We start from the raw sequence: 22,847 nt of genomic DNA, 5'->3' as shown, positions 1-22,847 counted from the left end.
TACTAAGCAGATATTATTTAGCTGTACTTGCTGTATGGCTCATGCACAGCAAAAAAAATTATACTGGAGTTTTTTTTTAAAGCTAGAGGTAGGATCAAAATATTGATTTAGCGGTTTATAGTCTGAAAAATCTATATTTTAATTAAAATATGCAGGCGCTTGAATTGATACCCCAGCCTGTGTGACTGATGAGTCACAATTTTATGATTCTTCATGTTGGCCCTTATAAGATGAATAAGGGTAAAGTTAACAAACTATTAGTGAAGAAGACGCTCGCAGAGGGATATGCCCAAAAATTAAAAACCATTAACTCAGAAAGTTAAATATTGAATGTCCACATTATCAGCTATTTAATAATGCTAATACACACACAGTGACAGTTCAATGCGGTAAATCCAAATCACTGTATTGTTACACTTTCATTATAATTGAAAACTAATAATAATATAGTATGACATCATATGCCTTTTAACCGCAAATCTCATTCAATTTTTTACCCTAAGTTCTTTATCTGTTGGTAAGATGAAAAAAAAATGAAACTAGTTTCTTGATATTCTTCCAATATTATTAACAATGTGTTTCTATTTTAGGAGCAAGAACTTAAAAACACCTTTTTACAAATAATTTCTTGCCTAAGTTTGCATTATTATGTCTGTTTTCCCTCAGGGGCATCGTCCAGTGTGAAGAAAAGCTGACCATCAGTGCTTCCTGGGCTAAAGATGAAGACATCAGTCGTTTGCTCCAGTCCCTCCCTAACTGGGCAAATATGGCCCAGCCCAGACAGACCCGACAGAAGAGAGAGGATGAAGAAGACTTCACCAGGTACAAATTATGCACAGTAACAGTATGCGCATGTACACATGCTCATTCATATGCGTTATGTATGTGCAGAATTAAATAATGTAAGCATACGTGGAATAGCACATACTCACATTCACAGTAGACACACAGACAGAATCAGACGTGGATGTACACAACCACACTTGAGCAATCACACACTTAATCCCTTCCTCCCATTTTTGCGTCTTTGTTCACATATGTTTTGAACCCCCCTCTTGTTGACTAAGATGTGGCTGTAAAAGAAGTCATGATTATTCTTTTAAACGCCCTTTATCTGGAGGAAGTGAGGAAACGAGGGAAGAACAAAATAGGAAAATATAAGGAGAGCATACAGAGGCAGGGAATGGGGGGGGGTCAGTCTTATCGAAATTGCCTTTGAATGTGCACCCTCTTCAGGGAACACTGGAGCTCATCGGAGCGGAAGAGTAAAGTAAATAAATAAATTGGTTATGCGGCCAGAGAAAGTCAGTTGTGTGCACTCTCTTCCTCTCTCATACACTCCCTTTTCTTAGTCACACACACACACGCGCGCGCGCAGAGAGCACTGAGATAGCAAGAGGGAGACCATAAGGCTGTTTGATTTGAGAGCCGTAGATGTTTTCATCACTATGAAAGGGGATTAGCTTCTGCACGACTCTCAGCCCAGTGCTTTAATAAAGCCTCATTAATAAGCCACACATGCCTGTGCCCAAGTGAGAACGTATGAGCTTGTGGGTTTTGTTTATTTTACCCATCTGTTGTTCAAAGAATCTTGATCTTGCGGGTATCCTGGTGACTCTGGAGGCTAGCTGACATGTCGTGTGTTTGCAGCAGTACAGTTTTGATTTTAAGTTATCCAGCTTCCCAGGTCTCACCCTATGCTTCTGCAACCACAAGTGCTTGAACGCCAAATGCATCTCTGCGTGTTTGTTTTGGCCACTTTGTAAATCTCTGCCTTGTGTTTGGCTTCTTTTTCTAAATGTTTTCCGTCACCTGTTTTTCTCTCCCACCAACTGTTGAGCTAGTGGAAACTTCTTCTTTTTTAAGTATCCGCACTCATAAAATTGCTCACAGTTTTCCCCTCCACTCCTTCTGTGTTTATCGCTGTATCCATCCAGCTTTCAGCCCTTCTTATTTCCCTTGTGTGTGAGTCACTGTAAAGGTCAAAGCAATAATTGAACCCCGAGATACTGAGCACATAAGCATAAGATTATTATAAAATTTGAGCTATTTTCAGTTGAACGCATTAACACACAGAGGAGACGTGTGCACATCCATTCTGTTCGACAATCCATTATTTTATTACTTTAAAAAATTTACTTCTATTATTGCTTTTTATAAAATCCACTCAGTGTCTGCAAACCAGACATTTTGAGTCCAACCAGGAACCCAATCACTGATAAATTCCTCCAAAGAATGTAACACTGCGGACCGATTAAAGTGCCTTTCACAAAGTCTCCTCTGAGCTACGTCAATGCTTTCACAACTTTTTTTTTTAATACCAGCTTCTTCTTTTTTTTTTTAAATGGGTATTTGCCACTTGATTGATGGTTAAATTGTGTTTTTCTTTTGCCAAAAATATAATGTGCCTGTCATTCTAACCATACACTCTTACATCCCTCACCCCGTCCATCATTCAGGGCTGCTTTTGCTAAGGAGTCAGAGGTGCTGACTGGGAACCTCGGAGACAAGTTAATCCCACAGAATGAGATCCTGCGTGATGTCAGTGACCTCAAGGCACTGGCCAACCTTCACGAGAGCATGGAATGGCTTGCCTGTCGCCTCAAGACGTTCTTCGCCACACTGCCTCACGCATCCAGTAAGTTGTGTAAATGTGAAGTAAACAACAGACTTAGTTGTGAACTTCCTTGAATAAGTGTATTTCTTCCAAACAAAGTAAAACCTGCACATCATAATGACAGTCGATATCTGTGAAGGTGTTATTTTTTTTGATGAAATAAAACGAAGCTAGCACAATGATATTTTTGACACAAACAGAGACATATGCAGTGAAATTTCCACCTACATCTAGTACGATGACGCCAACGCAGACATCTGTTGCTGCTCTTTCTGCAAAACTCAGTTTTTTTCTTTAATACATGAGTTTTGCTTGTGGAACGGTTGCATTTGACCAAAAGTAAGATGATCTTTTCTGTCAGTTTCCTTTCTACAGTTTGTTTTTTTGTTTTTTTCATTTATTTTACTTGAAACTGATAAAAAGGCTCTCATTGCTCCAAACTTTTTTAGAAAAACCTGAATATATGAGGTGTAATTAAACAGTTTTGGAAACTGGACCAGATTTGAATTTGCCTAATCTTACCTGCAGCTGTTTGGCCCATGTCTGTGTGGATCCAGTGTCTACTGGATGTTCTCTGATGTTTTGGGCCTGCCCCCTTCTAACTTGATTTTCATTTTGTTAAAGTCACAACACGCCACATCTGGCAGAGATTGTCGCTTTGACTTTTCGATGCACTGTGTGTCAGCACATAATGGCGGGCGACCACAGTTTGGGTCGTTTATGCTGAACCCTTCTCCCCAAGGCTGTTCAATTTACGGCAAATATCAGAATCCTAATTATTTTTGGTCAGTGCTGAGATAATGATATATATAGATAAAGATTTAACATAATTAAAATAGAAACGAGTGGATTTGTTGAACTTTACAAAAAGTCAATAAAACTGTAATTATATGTCAAGAAATTAATATAAATAAAATAAATAAGTGAATTTGAACGGAACCAAACATACCACAGGGAGTGAATCTGGGCTTTTAGGGTGGGGCAAACATATATTAAGTGGATGTGCTGCACAATATTTACTTCACAACAAATATACTGGGCCTTGGAAGATATGAGTTCCAAGGTTGGCAAAACATTTGAGCTTGATCTTCATTGTTAGCACTCAAGATCAAATGTTGACCTTGAAAAAAAAATGAAAGAAGCCATATTATATGAAAGGACATGGAGTGTCTCTCTGTATTTATCTTTAGTTTTTTCCTGAAATTGAAATATGATTATCTATTATATAATGTGGCACACAGCAGTTGACAGAAATGTAAAGGCTTAGTATAGAAATAACTATACAAGCACTCTAAATATGCATCTTTGTCATTGTACACCCTTTGATGTTTGATATATTGCAGTACGGTGCTAAATTAAAACACCGGTTTGTATTCCTAAAGATGCTGCCTCCAGTGCCTTGGGTTATTAGGTATTTATTGATCAGAATGCATAGAGATTGAACGCATTGTCTGGATGGTTTATGTACAGTAGGATTACAATCAGAGATAGATGAATTTTCCTCATCTTTGCGTTCTGTGCTTTTGTAGCAACACTTCGTACCTGTGCCTCATTAAATTCTTGTTTGAGTGTATTATCACACACTCATTACCTTCCCTACTGGAGTTGTCAAAGAGCACTTTACACACACACTCATTATCTTTGGTTGTGCTTCTGTAAGTGTGGGCGCATAAACGCCTGGCCTAATCAGGACTCATGAAAGCATTTCCTACATTCCCTGCTCAGTCATCACTTTTGTATCATTAATCACTGATAAAAGAATGAAGAGTCTGTGTGTGTGTTTCCAACCAGCAAAGAGTTTATGTAGATCTTATTAATCACTTATCATTAGTTGTGTTTTTTTCTAATCCCTGTTGTCACATGTCAATGTTTAATCGCCAAGATTAAATTCTAGCATCTTATAATATTCCTCTTCAAGTCCAAATCTTTTTTTGTTAGCAACATTTAATGGCAGTCAGCGAGTTAGTGCTCCCATTAGTACTCCCACTTTAGAAATACATGAACACCTGCTTGTTCATGCAATTACCCACTTAGGCAGTAGTGGAACAGAAGTCTAAATCATAGAAATCCTGCATATTCCAGTCAGGAGTTTTAGTTATTAAACACTTTAAACATTGAAAAAGAACTAACAGTGACAAATGGGCTGCTTGGTGCAAAAAAGCAGACAGAAATTAGCAAATAGAAATGCGTTGTTGAAGAGAGAGGTCATGCAGAGGCAAATATACAGAAAGGGTAGGCCATCTTCTCACAATGCACAGCAGATCTCACTTTAAAGCGATTACAATGGCTTCCAGTTCTGTCAGTCAAGAACAAGTCTGCTCAGGGCGCACACAAAAGCATAGCTTGGTCTGTATCTTGATTTGTGCTGAGGGATGCAAATAGTCCAGTAGGGTCACAGTTTGGCATCAACAGCTTGAATCCATGGACCCAGCTTGGCATGTGTCAACAGGCCATGCTGAATGCAGCAGTATAAGAATACATGGATTTTTTTCCCGTGGCGCTTCAGGGTCTTGATGGCTGCAGTTTACCATCTTTTAATGACTACTTTCAAATTGATAATGTCTGCCTGGTTTTGTCTAACTGGTTTTAGGAGCATTACAATGAGTGCAGTGGACTTCAGTGGCTTCCCCATTACATCACAGAATCCAGCAAAATCCCCTTCCATATTGATGTATTGATGTGCAGCAAAAAATCTTGCAGTACAATAATGTCAGCATGGATTATTATCTCAAAGGAATGTTTTTAGCATCCAGTGGAATCCACACCAAAAAAGACGTCAGGCTGTTTGACAACAAACAGGGGCCCTGAACAGCATTGATCTGGTGTTTCCTATGAAGTGTTTATACAATAAATGTGCATTAAATGTGCATAAAAGCTTTTCCCTAAATCATAAACAGACTCCAGACTTTACATTGTCAGCCTCAAGCAGTAGTAACATTATTAAAGATGTCATCAAGCTGCACTTGTTGAGTTTGATTGGTGTAATATTATTATCAGTCTCGAGGAGATGACAAATTCCCTTTGTATAAAAGATGTTTAATTTCCAGAAAAAAATAAGACAACTGCATATTTGATATCCATTTTATTGATTTTTTTGTTACTAAGGATTTATTTATCTGTTATGCTGACTGACTAAGATTAAACAACATAATAACCACATTTTAAGATTAAAAGTATCTAGAGCTTTTGTCACCTTTTACAGCCTTCACATTTCCAGTTATTGTGTTGCAGTACTTCTGAGAAACTAAGCTGTGTTCACTGTGGTATCTTGGGGCTTCCGGCAGAGCTGAGGTAAATTATTCACCTTTCTTGTAGGCATAGAGAGGGCTTCAACCTTTATCAGCCATTGTCACAACTCCCTGGCTTCAGTCCTCTGATTGCTCATTGAACTTGCACTTATTTTGCCCTTCCATATCGCATCTTTTTCTTTTAGAAATAAAGTAATTAAATGAGAAATATTCTTATTTAGACTCAACTTTGTCAGTGCAGTATCTTCCCTTCCTTCTCACTCTGACGCTAGCTTCCTTCGTCTATTCATAGATAAGAATTCAATAAAAGTACGGGAAGGGACGTGACATAATTATCATTAATTCTGGCAGGTGGCACTAATGGGAAGGATAGGGCAGTCACTTATCATGCTGGGACAGCCTCCGTATTGTTCATTATTTAGTGTTTGGTGAGCTGATGACGGACTACGTGTGTGATGGTAAGGGTGCATTGTGTGTGAGTGTGCGCGCGCACGCGTGTGTGTACATAGCCGTGCACTGTATGAGATGGGACAAGGGTACAGCAGGGGAAAAAAGACCCCACCTTATCTCATCCCCCACCCCACCCCGCCTCACGTCTATGCCTCTCCAAATTGGATTTTATATTACAGAAGCAGTCAGGTATGAACAACTCATTTTCCTCTCCCTGTTTTTGCTTTTTCTTTATTTCATTTCTCTTTCTTGCATTCCTGCTTCATTCCTTCTTGGCTTTTCTTTCTTTCTGTCTTTCCTTCTTTCTTCCTTATCCAGCAAGAGTGAAGGTTCTTCCTTTTTGTCCAAGTGCTAAGGATCTGGTAGAGTTTGTCCACGGCTTAGTAATCTCTGCAGTGGTTTGCTTGCATCGCTTTTCCTGAGGCTTAATTCGACTGGATGTGTGATTACATGCCATTAAGGTTGGAACAATTCTTCCCATATACAATATTACCTCAATTTTTCGGCGACTGTATTAGTCCAGAGCTTGTTTCGATGAAAATAAAATGAAAATAAACTCATTTATGTTCATATATTTCACTCTTCACCTGAATATTACCACCAGAAATCTCATGAGACTAGCTCACTTCAGTCACCTCCTCATGACCAACTAGCATCAGTAACATAGGCACGTGGCTAATTTGCATATTATTACATAGTGAACTGCTGAAGCTACTTCTCAGCCCCTGTTCAACCTATATTTATTAATAGAGGCTGTTTACACAAATGGACAGCATGCTCTATGAAAAAATGGTTAAAAATATGCAGAGTTAAACTGTACCTTTTACTACAAAGCTTGGCTAACATATCAGTAGTGTCCCTGCAGTTAGCTACGGCAATGATGCTTTCCTGTAACATATTTATCCTGATGTAGATTAGATTTAGTGCACATACTTGCAGATTTAAGCATCTTTGAATATCTCTGTGTGTCAGAAGATGTCTGAAGTAAGCTTGCATGTGTGTGTCGGTAATAAGGGCTATGTGTGTATGTGTGTTGACAGACTGTCTGTGGAGGTGTCCACAGAAACGGTCTTATCGCCCATCTGGTTGCAGCACTGGCCATCTAATCCATTCTGACAATATTTACCTGACAACACACACATGCACACACGGCTGAGAAGCAATGCCAATCACTTTTTCTTCTTGACTTGGTTTGTTAAGTAGACCTGTTATGCTAATTTCCAGCTCCACGTTTTTGCTCTTGGACTCAATTTGAATAGCTTAGCATGACTGACTTTTAAAAAATAGTTCTTATTTGTCCCCTCAGTTCGTCCTCCGTTTAAGACAAGCCTCTTTAAATGATGTTCCCTGTCTTCTGATTGGTTTGACCACTGTATCTTAGGCCCAAGTAAAATACCTAAAATGAGCCACTGTATTTGACAGCCTTGTTAAATCTTCTGTTGGTCAGTCTTCTCGAGCAATGCGGTATATGGTTGTGCACAAAAGTGTGTCTTAATGTTGGAAGTCTGGACATCATTAGGTAGGCGTAGATACAGACCTTTCTAATCTAGCCTGCAGGGTTTCTAGGCAGTAATCATGTGGTCTCCCTATAGGAGGAGGCTCCTTCTCATCTCAGTGGCTCACCTTAACTATGGTGAGTGCAGGTCTTTCCCCTTTAGCAGTATTTTTCTTGACTTCATTTAACAAGGGAACTTGACTGAGAAAACATTCTTATTCACTGCAGAGACCTGGGGGGGTAGTTTAAGTGGGAGATGGTGGTGATGCTCTTCAGTAATTGGCTACATTTTTATATAACTCCTTTCTACTCTTATTGACCACTCAAAGTGCTTTGAACTGTAAGCCACATTCATCCGTTCACTCACATGCTACATTTACAGTGCTTCCTGTATTTCACACATACTCACACCCTTCACTGCTTGGTGTTCAATATCTTGACCAAGGACAATTTGATGGATTGAAGGAGCCAGGGATCGAATCACTATCTGATTAGTGGAAACCCACTGTTCTCCCAGTCCAACCAACTGCTAAGTAGTCTAATATTGTATTCTGGTCAATATTACAGCACTCCTCACTATTACTGTCAAAAATTTAAAGCATGAACTTTTGATTCCTTCTCATTTTAAAAGCATTTGACACAATTAGATGTCATCAGACGTCAAAATCTTTTAATACCATCATTATTTTATATCTCTCTCTCCTGCCCCTCCTTTTCTCTATCTCTGTCTCTGGACCGAAGTTTAGATCTCAGTGTGCAGATGTTCGTCCTATACCAGAGGCAGCAAAATAATTAATAACTCCTTTCTTACGTCATTTATGAATCATTCATCACTCCAATCCTGCAGGATACTGTCCTTTGCTTATCTCACTCCATTTTCTTTTCTATGCTATGCTGTGGATTTACAAAAAAATATGATTTTCATAAACTCTTTAGTGAGTGTAGTTCCACAGGAAATATCATGTCCTGTTATTCCTCTTCTTAATGTGTTGATTATGCTCTTATTGGCAGTGGGTGCAGTGAGTCTAAGTGGTTGTGTTAAGATGAACTGTCCGTTTATGTAGGCGCATGCATTCTGTGTCTGTGTGAATTACATCACTGATCTTCTCCCTTAATGTCTGCCACCCTCATCCTTTGCAGATGGCAAGCAACAGACGTTTTCCTTAGATGAGATTTGAAAATAATTGGATAAGCACAAAGCACATGCACGCATGCCTATACATGAACGCATACGTAGATGCATGACATGCAAATACATATCTTCACATTTAATAATGCACACACAAGAACTCATAAATAAGAGATAGGAATTTAGTTGGAGGAAAAGGCAACCAGAAAAAGAAAAAATAGACCAAGAAAGTTGTCAGTCAGGACAAATGAGTCGTCTCCCTTTGCCCGTCTGTTCCTGACTCTAATGGTGCCCCCCATGCTGCGACGCCTCCCTCGCATCATCAAAGCAGCGCAAGGCTCGGGGTGGCAAGAATCCGAGTGTGTTTTTGTGTACGTGTCCGTACGCTTGTGTGTCTCTGGTCGTGTGTTTTTCACAGACACCCCCCAGAGAGACCTCCAGCAGTGTGTGCCACAGTAAGGCCTTTTTTTCTGCTGTCAGAAAAGTGAGCGAGTGAGTGAGCGTAATGCACATGAGAGGAAACAAGCCTCCGAGTCAATTCCTGCACATATACAGACAGTTAGTGGGAAATACTCCCACAGGCAGAGCATTCGCAAGGCTTTGGCTCTCTCGCACCTGTAACTACAGAGAGAGAAAGAGATAGACGCACTCAGAGAAAATTAGTCTATATTTAAGTCTTTTGGCAGAAGCTTTAAAACGTTTTTGTCTTAAAATTGTGCTTTTTTATTTTAGGAGACAGTATTGTGTTTTAATGGTGGGTTCTGTATCTATTAATGATCTCAAAGTTGACCAGGGAGTGTGAACAGCATCAGCTTCACACAATCAGGTGAAAATAATTAATGTAATATCCTCTACTCTCTTGAGAAATCAATGTTTTTCTTTCATTAAAAGCAATCTTGTTTGTTGTTCCGTTGACTCTTAGCTAGATTAATATTGGTATCTCTCAGCTGAAGATCTAAGCCACAAGACCCCCCCCCACAACCACCCCCTGCGGGGTGAGGGGCAATTCGATATTATAGATTATTAAATATTAAATTATTGTCATCACATATAGTAACACTGATGCTGATTGCCATTTAAACAAACAAAGTTGAGCATAATTAATGTGTAAAGTAGTCCACTTACTGAAATCAGGTTTTGGTTTCTTAGGCCAATTCAAAGTAAAAGTAACAAAGTAACAAAAATACATTTTTAGTAGAAGTCTACCATGCTACATAATTATTTATTACTATTAACTGCCTGTAGGGGCTGTACACCAGAATTATTTTAGCTGAACTAACCATACTGTTAGTTCATACATCCAGAACGTTCATCACTTGCAGACCTTTAATAAGAAACATAATTCCAAGCTGTTATCTCTGTATGTCAGGTACACAGGCCATAAGAGCAACTGTCACCAATGTCACATCACAGCCCTGACCGTGTTTGCTTTTCTGATTGGACGGTCATGGCGTATACCTGACTGCTGTTTGCTCGGAGCAATGCTTTCTCATTTTCTCAGAGATAAAATTAAAGTAACTACAATGCATACAAAATGTGCACTGAGGAGGACACAAAAGCACAACCAATGCAAAGCAAAATAGAGTTTTTTGGATTTAAGTATACAGAGAGAATCAAGAATATAGGATTGTGCAAAAGTCTTGCATCACCCCTCATTTCTTTATATTTTGCTTTAAAGGAGTGAAAGTTTGTAGTTTTAAGTGCTCTTGAGCACTCTCTGGAGGTCATACACTTTTTTATATATTGGCTCTTTTTTCATTAATTTACAGTCCAGTCCTTGTACCATACCATATTCAGATGAATATGGTGTTCTTTCAGTCAAACAACAAGGGATGAACCATTGTTCTCTACACATAACAGTCAACTTAGCAAATAAAACAATTTTAAATTGCATTTTAGGCACTTTGTTACTAAATATCTTGTTGCAAAAACACTAGACTACACAATAATGTTGTGATGTGGACATTAATGTGCTCTCTGTGCAGAGGAGTTTTTTTTGTTTCCTGTTCTCATGCTGTCCTCCCATAGGTGCCCAGCGTGAGAAGAGGTCTCTTTTTTTTTCCCATTGTTGTGTAATTTTTCAGTGTTTTCTCTGCAACGCTGCCGATCTCCGACTGTATTCCCATGTGATGTCTTTGTTGTGTGTGTAAGTCGGGGGGGGGTCCTATTCCTCTGCGGGGCAACCTGCATATGGCCAATAAAGCAATCAGTCAATCAATCAATAGACATAGAATTATCTTTTTGCAACAAGGTGTTTTCCAAAGCGCTATTAGCCAAAAACTTATATATTCCAGCAAGATGTGTCTTGTGTCCTTAATAAATTTGAGGAAGCTAGATGAGTGGATGCCAACAAAAGAAGTTTTAGGCTTGAAAAGTACAGCAGATTAGCAATATGTTAAAGTGATGTAAGATTCTTAAGAAATAGGCAAATTTCCAGCAAAGAGTTGACATAGGACCTGAGAGATGCATCTGGCCCTTCAGTCTATCTACTGTTCACTGAAGCCTCATCAGCCATGGTCTTAGTTTAAGGGTGGCTGTCAAGAAGCCATTCTTAACAAAGGAAGGAGGGAGAGAAAGCTAAGGTAAGGGCTGGACTGAAAGTCAGTGCCAGCAGTTCTTATAGAGTAATGAATCCAAATTGTAGATTTTGGTTTCAAATTGTCTTCGGTATGTGCGGTAGAAGTCAGGAGAAGTACAACAATGAGTGTCTACAGCCATCTGTAAAACACAGTGGAGTCGTGTTTTTGGGATGCATTTCAGCCAGTGATGTTGGCGATCTTGTCAAAATTGATGGAATTATAAACACAGAACAGTACTGTCATATTTTTGATCCATCATGTAATAGTATCTGACTGGTAGTGGCTTCAATTTTCAGCATGACAGAGATGCCAAATACACTTCAAGTGCAAAAGAACACAGTGGAACACTGTTGGTCATGGATTGGCCTCCCCAGAGCTAAAACAAAGAACAGAGCAAAACTGGAACAAAGTCTAAACAATAACTTTGAATGTACTTCAAGAAGCCTAGAGAATTATTCCTGAAGAACACTTACAGAAACTACAAGAAAGCTTGTCTAAGAGAGCTCAGGCTGTGTTGAAACATACATTTCTAAGCAGTCTTCTGAAAGGAAGAAATTGCAGTTGGAGATTGTTTTTACACGTTCTATATGTAGCCTAGTGAGAACACAGTTAAGGTAGACATGGCTTTTTTGGTGGTATAATTCAAAAGAGTCAAGGAGAAGAAAGAATAATCATCACTTAATTGCATATTCATAATTCAGCATATTTAATTATTAACTTCTTTGTTCTTAGCGGTGTGTATGCATGCATGTGTACCAGCTTGCATGCATGTGTGACCTTCGGAAGGGCAGGAAGAATAACTAGGGAGCTGGTTTTGACTGCAGCACATCGATCGTGGACCCCTGCATTCTCCTGCTCAACAGTCACTCTTTGTACACACACCAACACCCTCTCATGGACACACACACACACACACACACACACACACACACACACACTCGCCTCATTGACCAAATAGACTTACATATGAGTGACGGGGCCAATTTCTCTCCTTTTCCTCTCCTTGTTAATTTATGGCCATTGATCTATGCTGAGCTGAATTTATATACACTCATCATGCTCTCTGGTTCTCTCTCTTTCACACACACACACACACACACTCAGGTCTTTTGTGTGGCTTACAATGCAGTGCAGTGACACATGCTCTTGCTGCCTCAGCACAAGTAATGGGAAGAAAGTACAGGAACATGCTGAAGGACTCAGGAAGTGTGTGAAGCTGAACTAATGAGTTTGCGAATGTGTGTACCATATGAGCTAACGTTATTTACAGAACTTGATAATGTCAATATGGAATGGAATACATGCTTATTACTGCAGAGTAACAAAACAACACATTAATAACAATCTTAGGACAATGTTTGGGAGCTCAAGGGCAGTTTAAGAAAAACACCACGGGCTGGCAGGCCTTTCCCTAGCTTTCAAGGACTTTTCAGCAGATTCCAAACCTTAAAACTTTGTAAAAAGAGTGACACTCTAGTTTAGTACAATGCACAAGTAGCCTGCTGGAGGTCATTTTGTAAGGTTCTAGCAGTGCTCCTCCTGTTGCTTCTTGTACTAAGGAGCAAATACCAGTCCTGCTGTGGGGTTGATGCCAAATATGGACCTGTCCACCTGTCCTTATGTAACCCATGTAGCCCATCTCCTGCTATCTCACCCACATTCTTGAGACTGTGCTGGGAGACAAAGTAGACCTAGGTATGGATGGGCCATGACTGGAATAAACAAACTATATGAGCAACCTGACTGGGCTGTAATTACTCTCTAATGCTGCCAGCAGTGACAGGGCACTGACAAAAACCGAAATTAGAGAAAAACTGGTCAGGAGGGATAAGAAGAAAGCAATGGTCTGTGGCCACCACCTGCAAATTCATTCCCTTTTTGGGGATTGTCTTGTTGTTGCTTCTCCAGTGCACCTCTTGTCACTTTGATTTGCACCAAAGCAGCTGAGATGGATTCACAATGGTTCATGCTTCTTAACTGGACAGATCGATGTCCCCGAAGTTTAACTGACTTGTGATATGTGTTGATTGAGTGGTCCCTTCATTTTTTGATCAGATTAGTTTGTTGTTATTTTCTAATCTATATAAGCTAAAATGGCATGATTTCTCCTCATATATGTTACCCATTTACCCACTTACAGTACTTATTCAGTTTTGTTTTGAGTGCTGGGAACGGGCAGCACAGTAAAAATACAATACAATTCACTGCAACAACAATACAAATACAATATCAACACAGTACAATAAAGTGAAATAAAAACAATATATTGCGGTACCAATACAATATGTGCAGTAAACTCATTTGCTCTTGTTCTTATTTTAACATCATCCTCTTTTAAACAGGTTATCATACTTGTTGTTTTCCCTATTAGTGGGTGAATCAATAATAGTGAATCAATAGTACTCAGTTAAGAGCAAAATAAAACATATTTTACAATTGAAAGCCTCAAAAACTGTTTATCTCTGACTGATTAACCCTGTTTTAACCTTTGTCTGTGCAGTGTGTCGACCAGCATGCAGACGTTCAATGTGTGATGTTCAAAGTTATAGAAATATATTCATTATTTTTCAATAAGAACTATGTAATCTCCACAAAATATAATAAGCATGAAGTAACAAAGGCAAGACAAGTGCCTTTGTTAATGTACACATTTATTATTTTTTTTGCACATATTTTACATTTTGACATTAAATCACATTAACGGAATACTTGACTCATCCCCTATGTTTTAAAAAGCACCTGTTAAATGAGTGTACGCACACCGCCTTTCAAATAGCTGTAACACAGGATGCAGAAACCATTTACAATGGTCCTTTTACTCACTTCAACTGCTCCTGTTTGCAATAATTGAGTTTTTCTATGCCTATCGTGTGTTCTCATCTTCCTACATCTCTATGATCCCAACAGACAGCCAGGTGGTTGGAGAGAGTGAACGCAGCAGGGAGCAGATTCTCCAGACCCTCAACGACCTGTCCAGGGGCTTCCAAGATATTGCAGACCGTTGCCTGCTGGTGCTGCATCTGGAGGTCAGGTATGCAGGAGAAACTGCCCAACTCTTATGTCTCTCCTTTATGCAGTAATATGACAAAATTCAGCATACAGTGGGGCAAAAAAGTATTTAGTCAGCCACCGATTGTGCAAGTTCCCCCACCTAAAATGATGACAGAGGTCAGTAATTTGCACCAGAGGTACACTTCAACTGTGAGAGACAGAATGTGAAAAAAAAATCCATGAATCCACATGGTAGGATTTGTAAGGAATTTATTCGTAAATTAGGGTGGAAAATAAGTATTTGGTCACCTCAAACAAGGAAAATCTCTGGCTCTCACAGACCTGTAACGTTCTCTGTAAGAAGCTTTTCTGTCCCCCACTCGTTACCTGTATGAATGGCACCTGTTTGAACTCATCATCTGTATAAAAGACACCTGTCCACAGCCTCAAACAGTCAGACTCCAAACTCCGCCATGGCCAAGACCAAAGAGCTTTCGAAGGACACCAGGAAAAGTATTGTAGACCTGCACCAGACTGGGAAGAGTGAATCTACAATAGGCAAGCAGCTTGGTGTGAAAAAATCAACTGTGGGAGCAATCATCAGAAAATGGAAGACATACAAGACCACTGATAATCTCCCTCGATCTGGGGCTCCACGCAAGATCTCATCCCGTGGGGTCAAAATGATCATGAGAACGGTGAGCAAAGATCCCAGAACCGCACGGGGGGACCTGGTGAATGACCTGCAGAGAGCTGGGACCAAAGTAACAAAGGTCACCATCAGTAACACACTACAACGGCAGGGAATCAAATCCCGAAGTGCCAGACGTGTTCCGCTGCTGAAGCCAGTGCATGTCCAGGCCCGTCTGAAGTTTGCCAGAGAGCACATGGATGATACAGCAGAGGATTGGGAGAATGTCATGTGGTCAGATGAAACCAAAGTAGAACTTTTTGGTATAAACTCAACTCGTCGTGTTTGGAGGAAGAAGAATACTGAGTTGCATCCCAAGAACACCATACCTACTGTGAAGCATGGGGGTGGAAACATCATGCTATGGGGCTGTTTTTCTGCCAAGGGGACAGGACGACTGATCCGTGTTAAGGACAGAATGAATGGGGCCATGTATCGTGAGATTTTGAGCCAAAACCTCCTTCCATCAGTGAGAACTTTGAAGATGAAACGAGGCTGGGTCTTCCAACATGACAATGATCCAAAACACACCGCCCGGGCAACAAAGGAGTGGCTCCGTAAGAAGCATTTGAAAGTCCTGGAGTGGCCTAGCCAGTCTCCAGACCTCAACCCCATAGAAAATCTGTGGCGGGAGTTGAAAGTCCGTGTTGCTCGGCGACAGCCCCAAAACATCACTGCTCTCGAGAAGATCTGCATGGAGGAATGGGCCAAAATACCAGCTACTGTGTGTGCAAACCTGGTAAAGACCTATAGTAAACGTTTGACCTCTGTTATTGCCAACAAAGGTTATGTTACAAAGTATTGAGTTGTATTTTTCTTATTGACCAAATACTTATTTTCCACCCTGATTTACAAATAAATTCTTTACAAATCCTACCATGTGGATTTATGGATTTTTTTTTCACATTCTGTCTCTCACAGTTGAAGTGTACCTCTGGTGCAAATTACTGACCTCTGTCATCATTTTAGGTGGGGGAACTTGCACAATCGGTGGCTGACTAAATACTTTTTTGCCCCACTGTATTTAATTATTTTATTTATACAAATATTTTTACAATACCTACTTAATATAAAGAAATTGGTCATAATAGTTGATCATTTTTTTTAGGCAAGTCATAAAAGTATAAACAATGCATACACAGAAAGCATTAGACTCTAAATGCAGAGTTAAAAGCAGGTTGTGTCAAATTGAATTATACGAGCACTGTGATGTATTCACCTTAAGGTAATGAGTTTTTAGCATAAATAGATTTTGGAAGACAAAATGTTTTGAAAACAAATAATATCACTGGGAAATTCTATTGCTTCAGCTATCATCATTCATCATTCAAAACAACTGCAGTCATTGTTTTCCAAGTCTGTACGCTGCCACCATAATGATTCATGTGGCAATGATGAGCCTCAACTCATCAAGGTCCTCCTGCACATGTTATCTGCCTGATATTTTTATGTGAATATTATTTGAAGCACATCAAATAATGCCACTCTAACTGTGCGTGTTGCACTTTCCCTTCACCTTCTTCCCAGGAAGTCTGTAATCACTACGTTCATAACATTCATTTGCGTCACTGAACAAAGAAGCAGAATTATACTACCGCTGAAAAGGCTGGGGTCACTTAAATGTCTTTGTTTTTGAAACAAAAGCTTTTTTCCCCCCATTTAAAATAAGATCAAAGTAGTAAATTGCCAGATTTTAGAAGAAGTATACTACTCTCGTAACAGAGCAGTTAAAAAACAGACAGAGCGAGAACCAACTGAGCAAGTAAGAAAAGTACATCAGAGTGTATTGTTTGAGAAAACAAAGAGTTACTGGTCTTACTCAACAAGCAGCTTTGTATCCAGAAGACACATGTTTTACCATGAACAGTGAAGAAGTGGCTCCTTGATGCCGGCTTTGGGATGCGAATGTAAGACAAACTTGCAAAGACAAATCCATGTGAGACTGGCCACTAGGAGATGAAGATTCTGATTGTCGAACAAACATAGACTTGGGGTGGGGGGTGCTAGTTTCCAAACAGGAGGACAGTGACCAAAGCAGTCACTTTGACAGCAAGTTTTCGATTTCGTTTGTTTCTAAGTTGTATTGTTTCTCAAGGGCTGATCAAATAGGCGCATCTAACCTTATTGCATAATGTGCATGCATCCAAACTCGTCCCACCTTTCTAAATTATTTAGAACTTACTCAGTCCTGATTGGCTCTCGTCTCTCAAGGATAATTTTCATCAAATATTTATTTGTTGACAAACTTGTCAGTACACGTCATTGTCAGTTACATTTTATTTAGTTATCGTCTTGTTTTTGGCAAAAAATAAAAGTTCGGTGACGAAAATTACTGGTCAGCGAAATGAACACTGAACCAAAGCACAGGTCCAAACTGCTTAAAGAGGAAACAGTCAAATGCTGTTGTCTCTGTTATGGTGTGGCCTGCACAGTCACTGGAACACAACCCGATTGATGTTGACAACTTGATTATATGGTATGTAAGAAGCAGCTGTCAAACTAATACAACTTGTGAGAAACGCTTTGGGAAACATAGGGTCAAATTTCTCTGGAATGCCTCAGCAAAATGCCAAAGGTCTGCAAGGCTATGACTGCTGCAGATGGGCATTTCTTTGAGGAAGGTGAAGTTTAAAGGACAAAATGTTTATTTTACTAAAAATGTCTGTCAATGTCTTGGTTATATTTCCTTTTTACTGTACAAGGTCATTCAACGAATACAAGTGCGAGTTATGAGTTACCCCAAACTTTCAAGCCGTGTGTATTTGGTTCCTACACACAACATTGCTCAGAGCACGTGTCATTAAATCAGATGAGTTAAAAGAACCAGTGGCATCACACGCATGCCCTTAATGCACGAGTTCAGAAATGTATCTTCAGCGTGTGTTTTGAATGTCAATATCTAAGTTAATTTACCACACCATATACTTTCTCACACCCACATCCTCTAATAGTCCTCCATCATCCCTCCCCATTTCTTCCATCCATCCATGTACTACTATTTCCCTCTAGACCATTGTGTAGCTTATGCAATATTGTTGATGATTCCAGTAGAAAACCCTCCCTGAGGCTGATGTCTAGCTATATGCTACACTCCATTGACTCTCCCCATCTAGCAAATTTCCCTTGATAGTGGTACCAGCTAAATGAAGCCATGAGCAAGAAAGAAGAAGGGGTGGGTGGGGGGGTGGATGAAAAGATGGAAGAGAGATGAGTGAAGTTAAAGTAGGAGTGGGGGTTAAAGAAGAAAGCTAGAGTGGGCTAAGTGGGAGAAATGATTGAATAGAGAGAGAAGGAGGTCGGATGGAGGCTTTGAAAATGCTGTGTAGTTGTTGGCTTTGCCTTAGGGAGGAAGAGAAATTCACCCATATAATTTTATACCCTTCAGCTCTGGGCAGTGTGATTATGGAATTATAAAACTATTGACTTTTTAAGTCTAGACCGAAATTAGCTTTCTGTGGACCTCAAAGACCTCATACTAATTTATAGGTCTTTAGGGAACCTGAAAAACAGAATGTATTGTTAAAGGATAGGTCAAAATCCACCTGCTCTAACTATTAAAATCCTAAAAGTATTATTAGATGTTTGTACTATGGGCAGGAAATATTTGGATAAGGTTGAGATTAAAGGGTTGGTTTACTTATTATCGGTATTTCCACTTAATAATCCCTCTAAAATGACATTTTTACATAACAATAATCAAAACTTTGAGAGCATTTCTGGTATTTTAGTTTATTTGTGGCATTTAGCTATGAATCCATTAAAAAAAAAAACGGCTCAAAAATCTGACTAGGAAAAGGTGAATACAAAAATTCTTTGGCAAGGTCCTCAACCCAGTTATTCTGCTATAGCTGGGGGTTTTCTTGCCATTCTGGTACAACAGTCTTCCTTTAACTACTGCCTCTAAAACACTCAAGATAAAATATGCGAGGAAAAATACACAAAACTGTGTTATAGACATAAGTGTGCTTTCTACAAATTAAATAGTTTGAAAGGACAATTGACCTTAGTAGATTTATTAGACATGGCATTAAGTATATAAGCAGCTCCATTTAAGGTTTAAAACTCCTCAGAAGTGCACAGCATATTCAACAATCTGCTCTACAACACTTTGCTCAGGTGACTGGTATCCAACAGTGATGTAGTGGTAGTTGTACAAGTGGATATATTATGAGTACTCTATAAACAGAATGATTTCTGTAGAAATTATAAGTATTAGAGTAGGTTTAGTGGGGCTTGAGGAATGAGAACACTCTCCGCCCGCTAAAGTGCCTTCTAACTATGTTAACCTCCAAAGCACAGAGAATAATACAGTTCATACATATTTCCTGACTCACCATTTTTCCTTGTCGTTCTCATGTTGGACACTCAGCATAGTTCATAGTTTATTTCGGCATATCAATACATAGTTGTCAAAGAATTTGGATGGCAGAATGTTCTTGACAAAGCAGAATATGTAACTTTTAATTTCCAGACAGCGAAAGGTAAAAAAAATTGGAGAAGAAAAACCTATTAATTATCTACAGCATTTAATTTTCTATTTTCTCTTTTCTTTCCCTGTTTTAATCCAGGGTGCACTGTTTCCATTACCTGATCCCCCTGACCAAACAAGGAAATTATGCCATTGTGGCTAATGTTGAGAGCATGGACTATGACCCTCTGGTGGTCAAACTGAACAAGGACATCTCAGCCATAGAGGAAGCCATGGGGGCCGCCTTGCAGCAACACAAGTTCCAGTATATTTTTGAAGGTCAGCAGCCCCCCTAGGGTGACGTTTAAGTAACTGCCTTTAAAATACAGCTCTCTTCAACAACTTTCAAAGAACCTGCGAGTCTGAAAACATTGTTAAAATGTTCTTTCTTATTCCCAAATTTCCTTAAAAATAAAAAGAATTGAATATATCTTTCCTGATATAATCACATATCCTTCATGCCTCTTTTTTTCTCATCTCTTACCAGGTCTTGGTCATCTGATCTCCTGTATTCTGATCAATGGGGCTCAATACTTCAAGAGGATCAGCGAGTCTGGCATCAAGAAAATGTGCAGGAACATTTTTGTCCTCCAGCAAAACCTCACCAACATCACCATGTCCAGGGAGGCAGACCTCGACTTTGCCAGGTTAGAGTCCTTTTCCACATTTTGAGCATGGAGAGGAAAGCTAAGCTAAGAAAGCTTCCCTGGAGCAGTTTCTGTGGTTCAGTAGCTGAAACAAGCCTTCCACTCAGTGCCTTGGACATAACTAGCAACCGTAGGGATCCCAGCTTTATGTTGTCCAATCCATCTGAATCTTTGCTTTTGAGCTTATCAATACAGCACTATATTGATAGCATGCATTTCTGCTAGCTGGGCATCGCAAAACAGTTTTAATTGGTTCACTTGTTTGCAAAGATATCAAAATCCACCCACCATAACGCATAGTGTGTGGCATAAACAGAACAGCAGAGCTGCATGGGTGCTGCTCATGCTACCTCTTAATCTAGACACCGTGATGTTTATTTCCCACTTCCAGCATGCAGAGAAAGCAACGTTGTCTGTGTCAGTGGGAGAACAATAACTCACACAAAATCTTCTTCACATAAGTGAAAATCAGCTGAACAACAAGTGAAACGGTATTAAGGGTTACGTTTGCCTGCTTCCTTTGCACCTTTTTAGCATCTTTTCCAGTTCTACCAGAGCTCATGAGTGTTTTCTATACAAGTGTAACAGAGAGAACAGCAGGCTAATTAGATAGCTAATATTTACAGGTATGATAAAAAATAAATGTCAGCTACTGCATTTACAAACAAGTGCTCCCCTCAGCCACCTGCTACAGTCCAGTTATTGTTACTGCTGGCAGTAAAGCTTTTCAATGCACATTTTATTTCTACTCTATCGTATACTGTAGTTTGAGGAAAGTGCAATGAATTCATAATTCTGTCTCTTATCAGGGTGAAGGCACTGACCTGTAGGCAGTTTTCTGTTCAGGCTTTCAGGCTTGGGCTGTTCTGTGTAGCCTCGGGTAATATTGTGTTATTGACAGTTGTGAAAAACTATGTAAGTCTGCTTTTTTAAAGAAGAAATCTGATCACAGGTCAATGGAGAAAATCAGTAAAGAATCAGGCCAATAAGAACACTCGATAATGGGTCTAGTATCAATAAAAGCGTATGAATTTCCATTTCTGTTTTAAAGATTGATAGCCTTTAACAGGACAAAGAGGAAATGGATATTTTGTGCAGATATTGAGTTTGTGTAAACTGTAATGCCATTTTCTTGCCAATAGTTGCTTTTTGCCCCATAGGTTTTGCTGTTTTAGTGGTAAAAAAAGATATCATGCCACACAACTAAAGATAATAGGACATTAAACACACATTGAATTTATACTATGGCTACTCAAGTTTGAAGAACCACTATTTGCAAGATAAATAAATGATAAAGATTAAGTGAACTGTATTATGAATCCATCAAATCAGAAATTGATAGTGGCGTCATCATAATAACCAGTTCTGTTTAAAATTAGTCGGTGTACTGGTCCAGCTTTAACAGCACACCTGCACAGACGCACACAGATTCGCACAGTGTTTTCAAGTTCAGAAAGCAACTATGTCAGTGCGTGAGGCTGACAGATGGTCAAACAGATTGTCAACCACACTGTGTATCTGTGTCCACGCTGTTGTTGCGGTTTATTTTCTTATTCATACATTTACATTTTGTGACTCTTAACTGCTGTTGCCCAGCGCTGCTCTGCCCTGACAGGCATAAGGGAAATCAGCACCTCAGACATCTTTGCGAACAAGATGGAGGGAGTGAGGGAGGAGGAGGTAGGAAAGAGAGAAGAAGGTGGAAGGAGAAGAGTGATTCATTGTATTCATATGATTTTTCCCCCCCTTCTTTGAGAAGCCTGTGTCCTTGACAGCAGAGAGTATGTGAGAGGAAGGGTGATGGAAAAGATGGAGAAAGAAAGATGGCTTGAGGGGAAGAAAATTGAAAAACTAAGTAAAGGGAAGTTGTCAAAAAGGCATCTTTGAAAGGAAAAGCATGGAACTGACTTGAAGAGGGCAGCATGGTTAGACAATATCTTACAGTGGAGATGAACACAAGAGAGAGATGGGAAGAAAGAAAGAAGGAGAAAATGAGTGTATTATAAAATGAATAACAGATTATGCTTAAACAACTTGAGTTTCAGCACATTTAGCAGCACCAACTATTCCTTTTAAGGTGACTTTCGGAACCCTGTTTGTCTGCATTTGATTCTCATTGTACAGTAAAATGTGTTTTCCTGTGTCTGCCATCTGGGCATCTTACAGTATGTTATAAGTTTAATGAGCTTCTCTTGTGTTATGTGTTTGAGTGCTTGGGTGTTTATGCACTGGCAGTTTGGGCTTTTCTATTGTTTGTAATGTGCCAGAGTGGCAAGTTTCCCCTGAAGAAGACAAAAAATAACCAAACAAATAAGTAAACTGAAATTACCTGAACTGTACTGGATGTGGAGGACCATTGATTAGTATGTTATTTCTCCCCTCTGTCAACTTTGATTATGGAGACATGCCAGTGATGGCTTTTCTGTCTTTTCTCTCTTTCTCCCACTCTGTCTGATTACAAGGCGTGGGTGGTGTGGAGGTGTTGATTGGGAATTGCAGAGCGCATTGTTTACGCATTCATGGCTTTTTGAA

At 39.5% G+C, this 22,847-nt stretch overlaps 1 protein-coding gene across 1 annotated transcript in view; it reads left to right on the top strand.

The window, feature by feature from the left end:
- Positions 1–22,847, top strand: part of exoc4 (exocyst complex component 4) — a 140,697-nt gene that overhangs the window by 102,815 nt on the left and 15,035 nt on the right. The window contains exons 15-19 of the mRNA XM_082510001.1: positions 667–822; positions 2,460–2,638; positions 14,426–14,549; positions 19,769–19,947; positions 20,156–20,315. Coding sequence (XP_082366127.1) covers positions 667–822; positions 2,460–2,638; positions 14,426–14,549; positions 19,769–19,947; positions 20,156–20,315 — 798 coding nt within the window. The remainder of the gene's footprint in view (positions 1–666; positions 823–2,459; positions 2,639–14,425; positions 14,550–19,768; positions 19,948–20,155; positions 20,316–22,847) is intronic.

Source organism: Aulonocara stuartgranti, assembly GCF_965226115.1.
Source record: "Aulonocara stuartgranti genome assembly, chromosome: 17".
NCBI lineage: Eukaryota > Metazoa > Chordata > Actinopteri > Cichliformes > Cichlidae > Aulonocara > Aulonocara stuartgranti.
The sequence above is the reverse complement of the archived record's forward strand: the minus strand, read 5'-3'. Positions and strand labels throughout refer to the sequence as shown.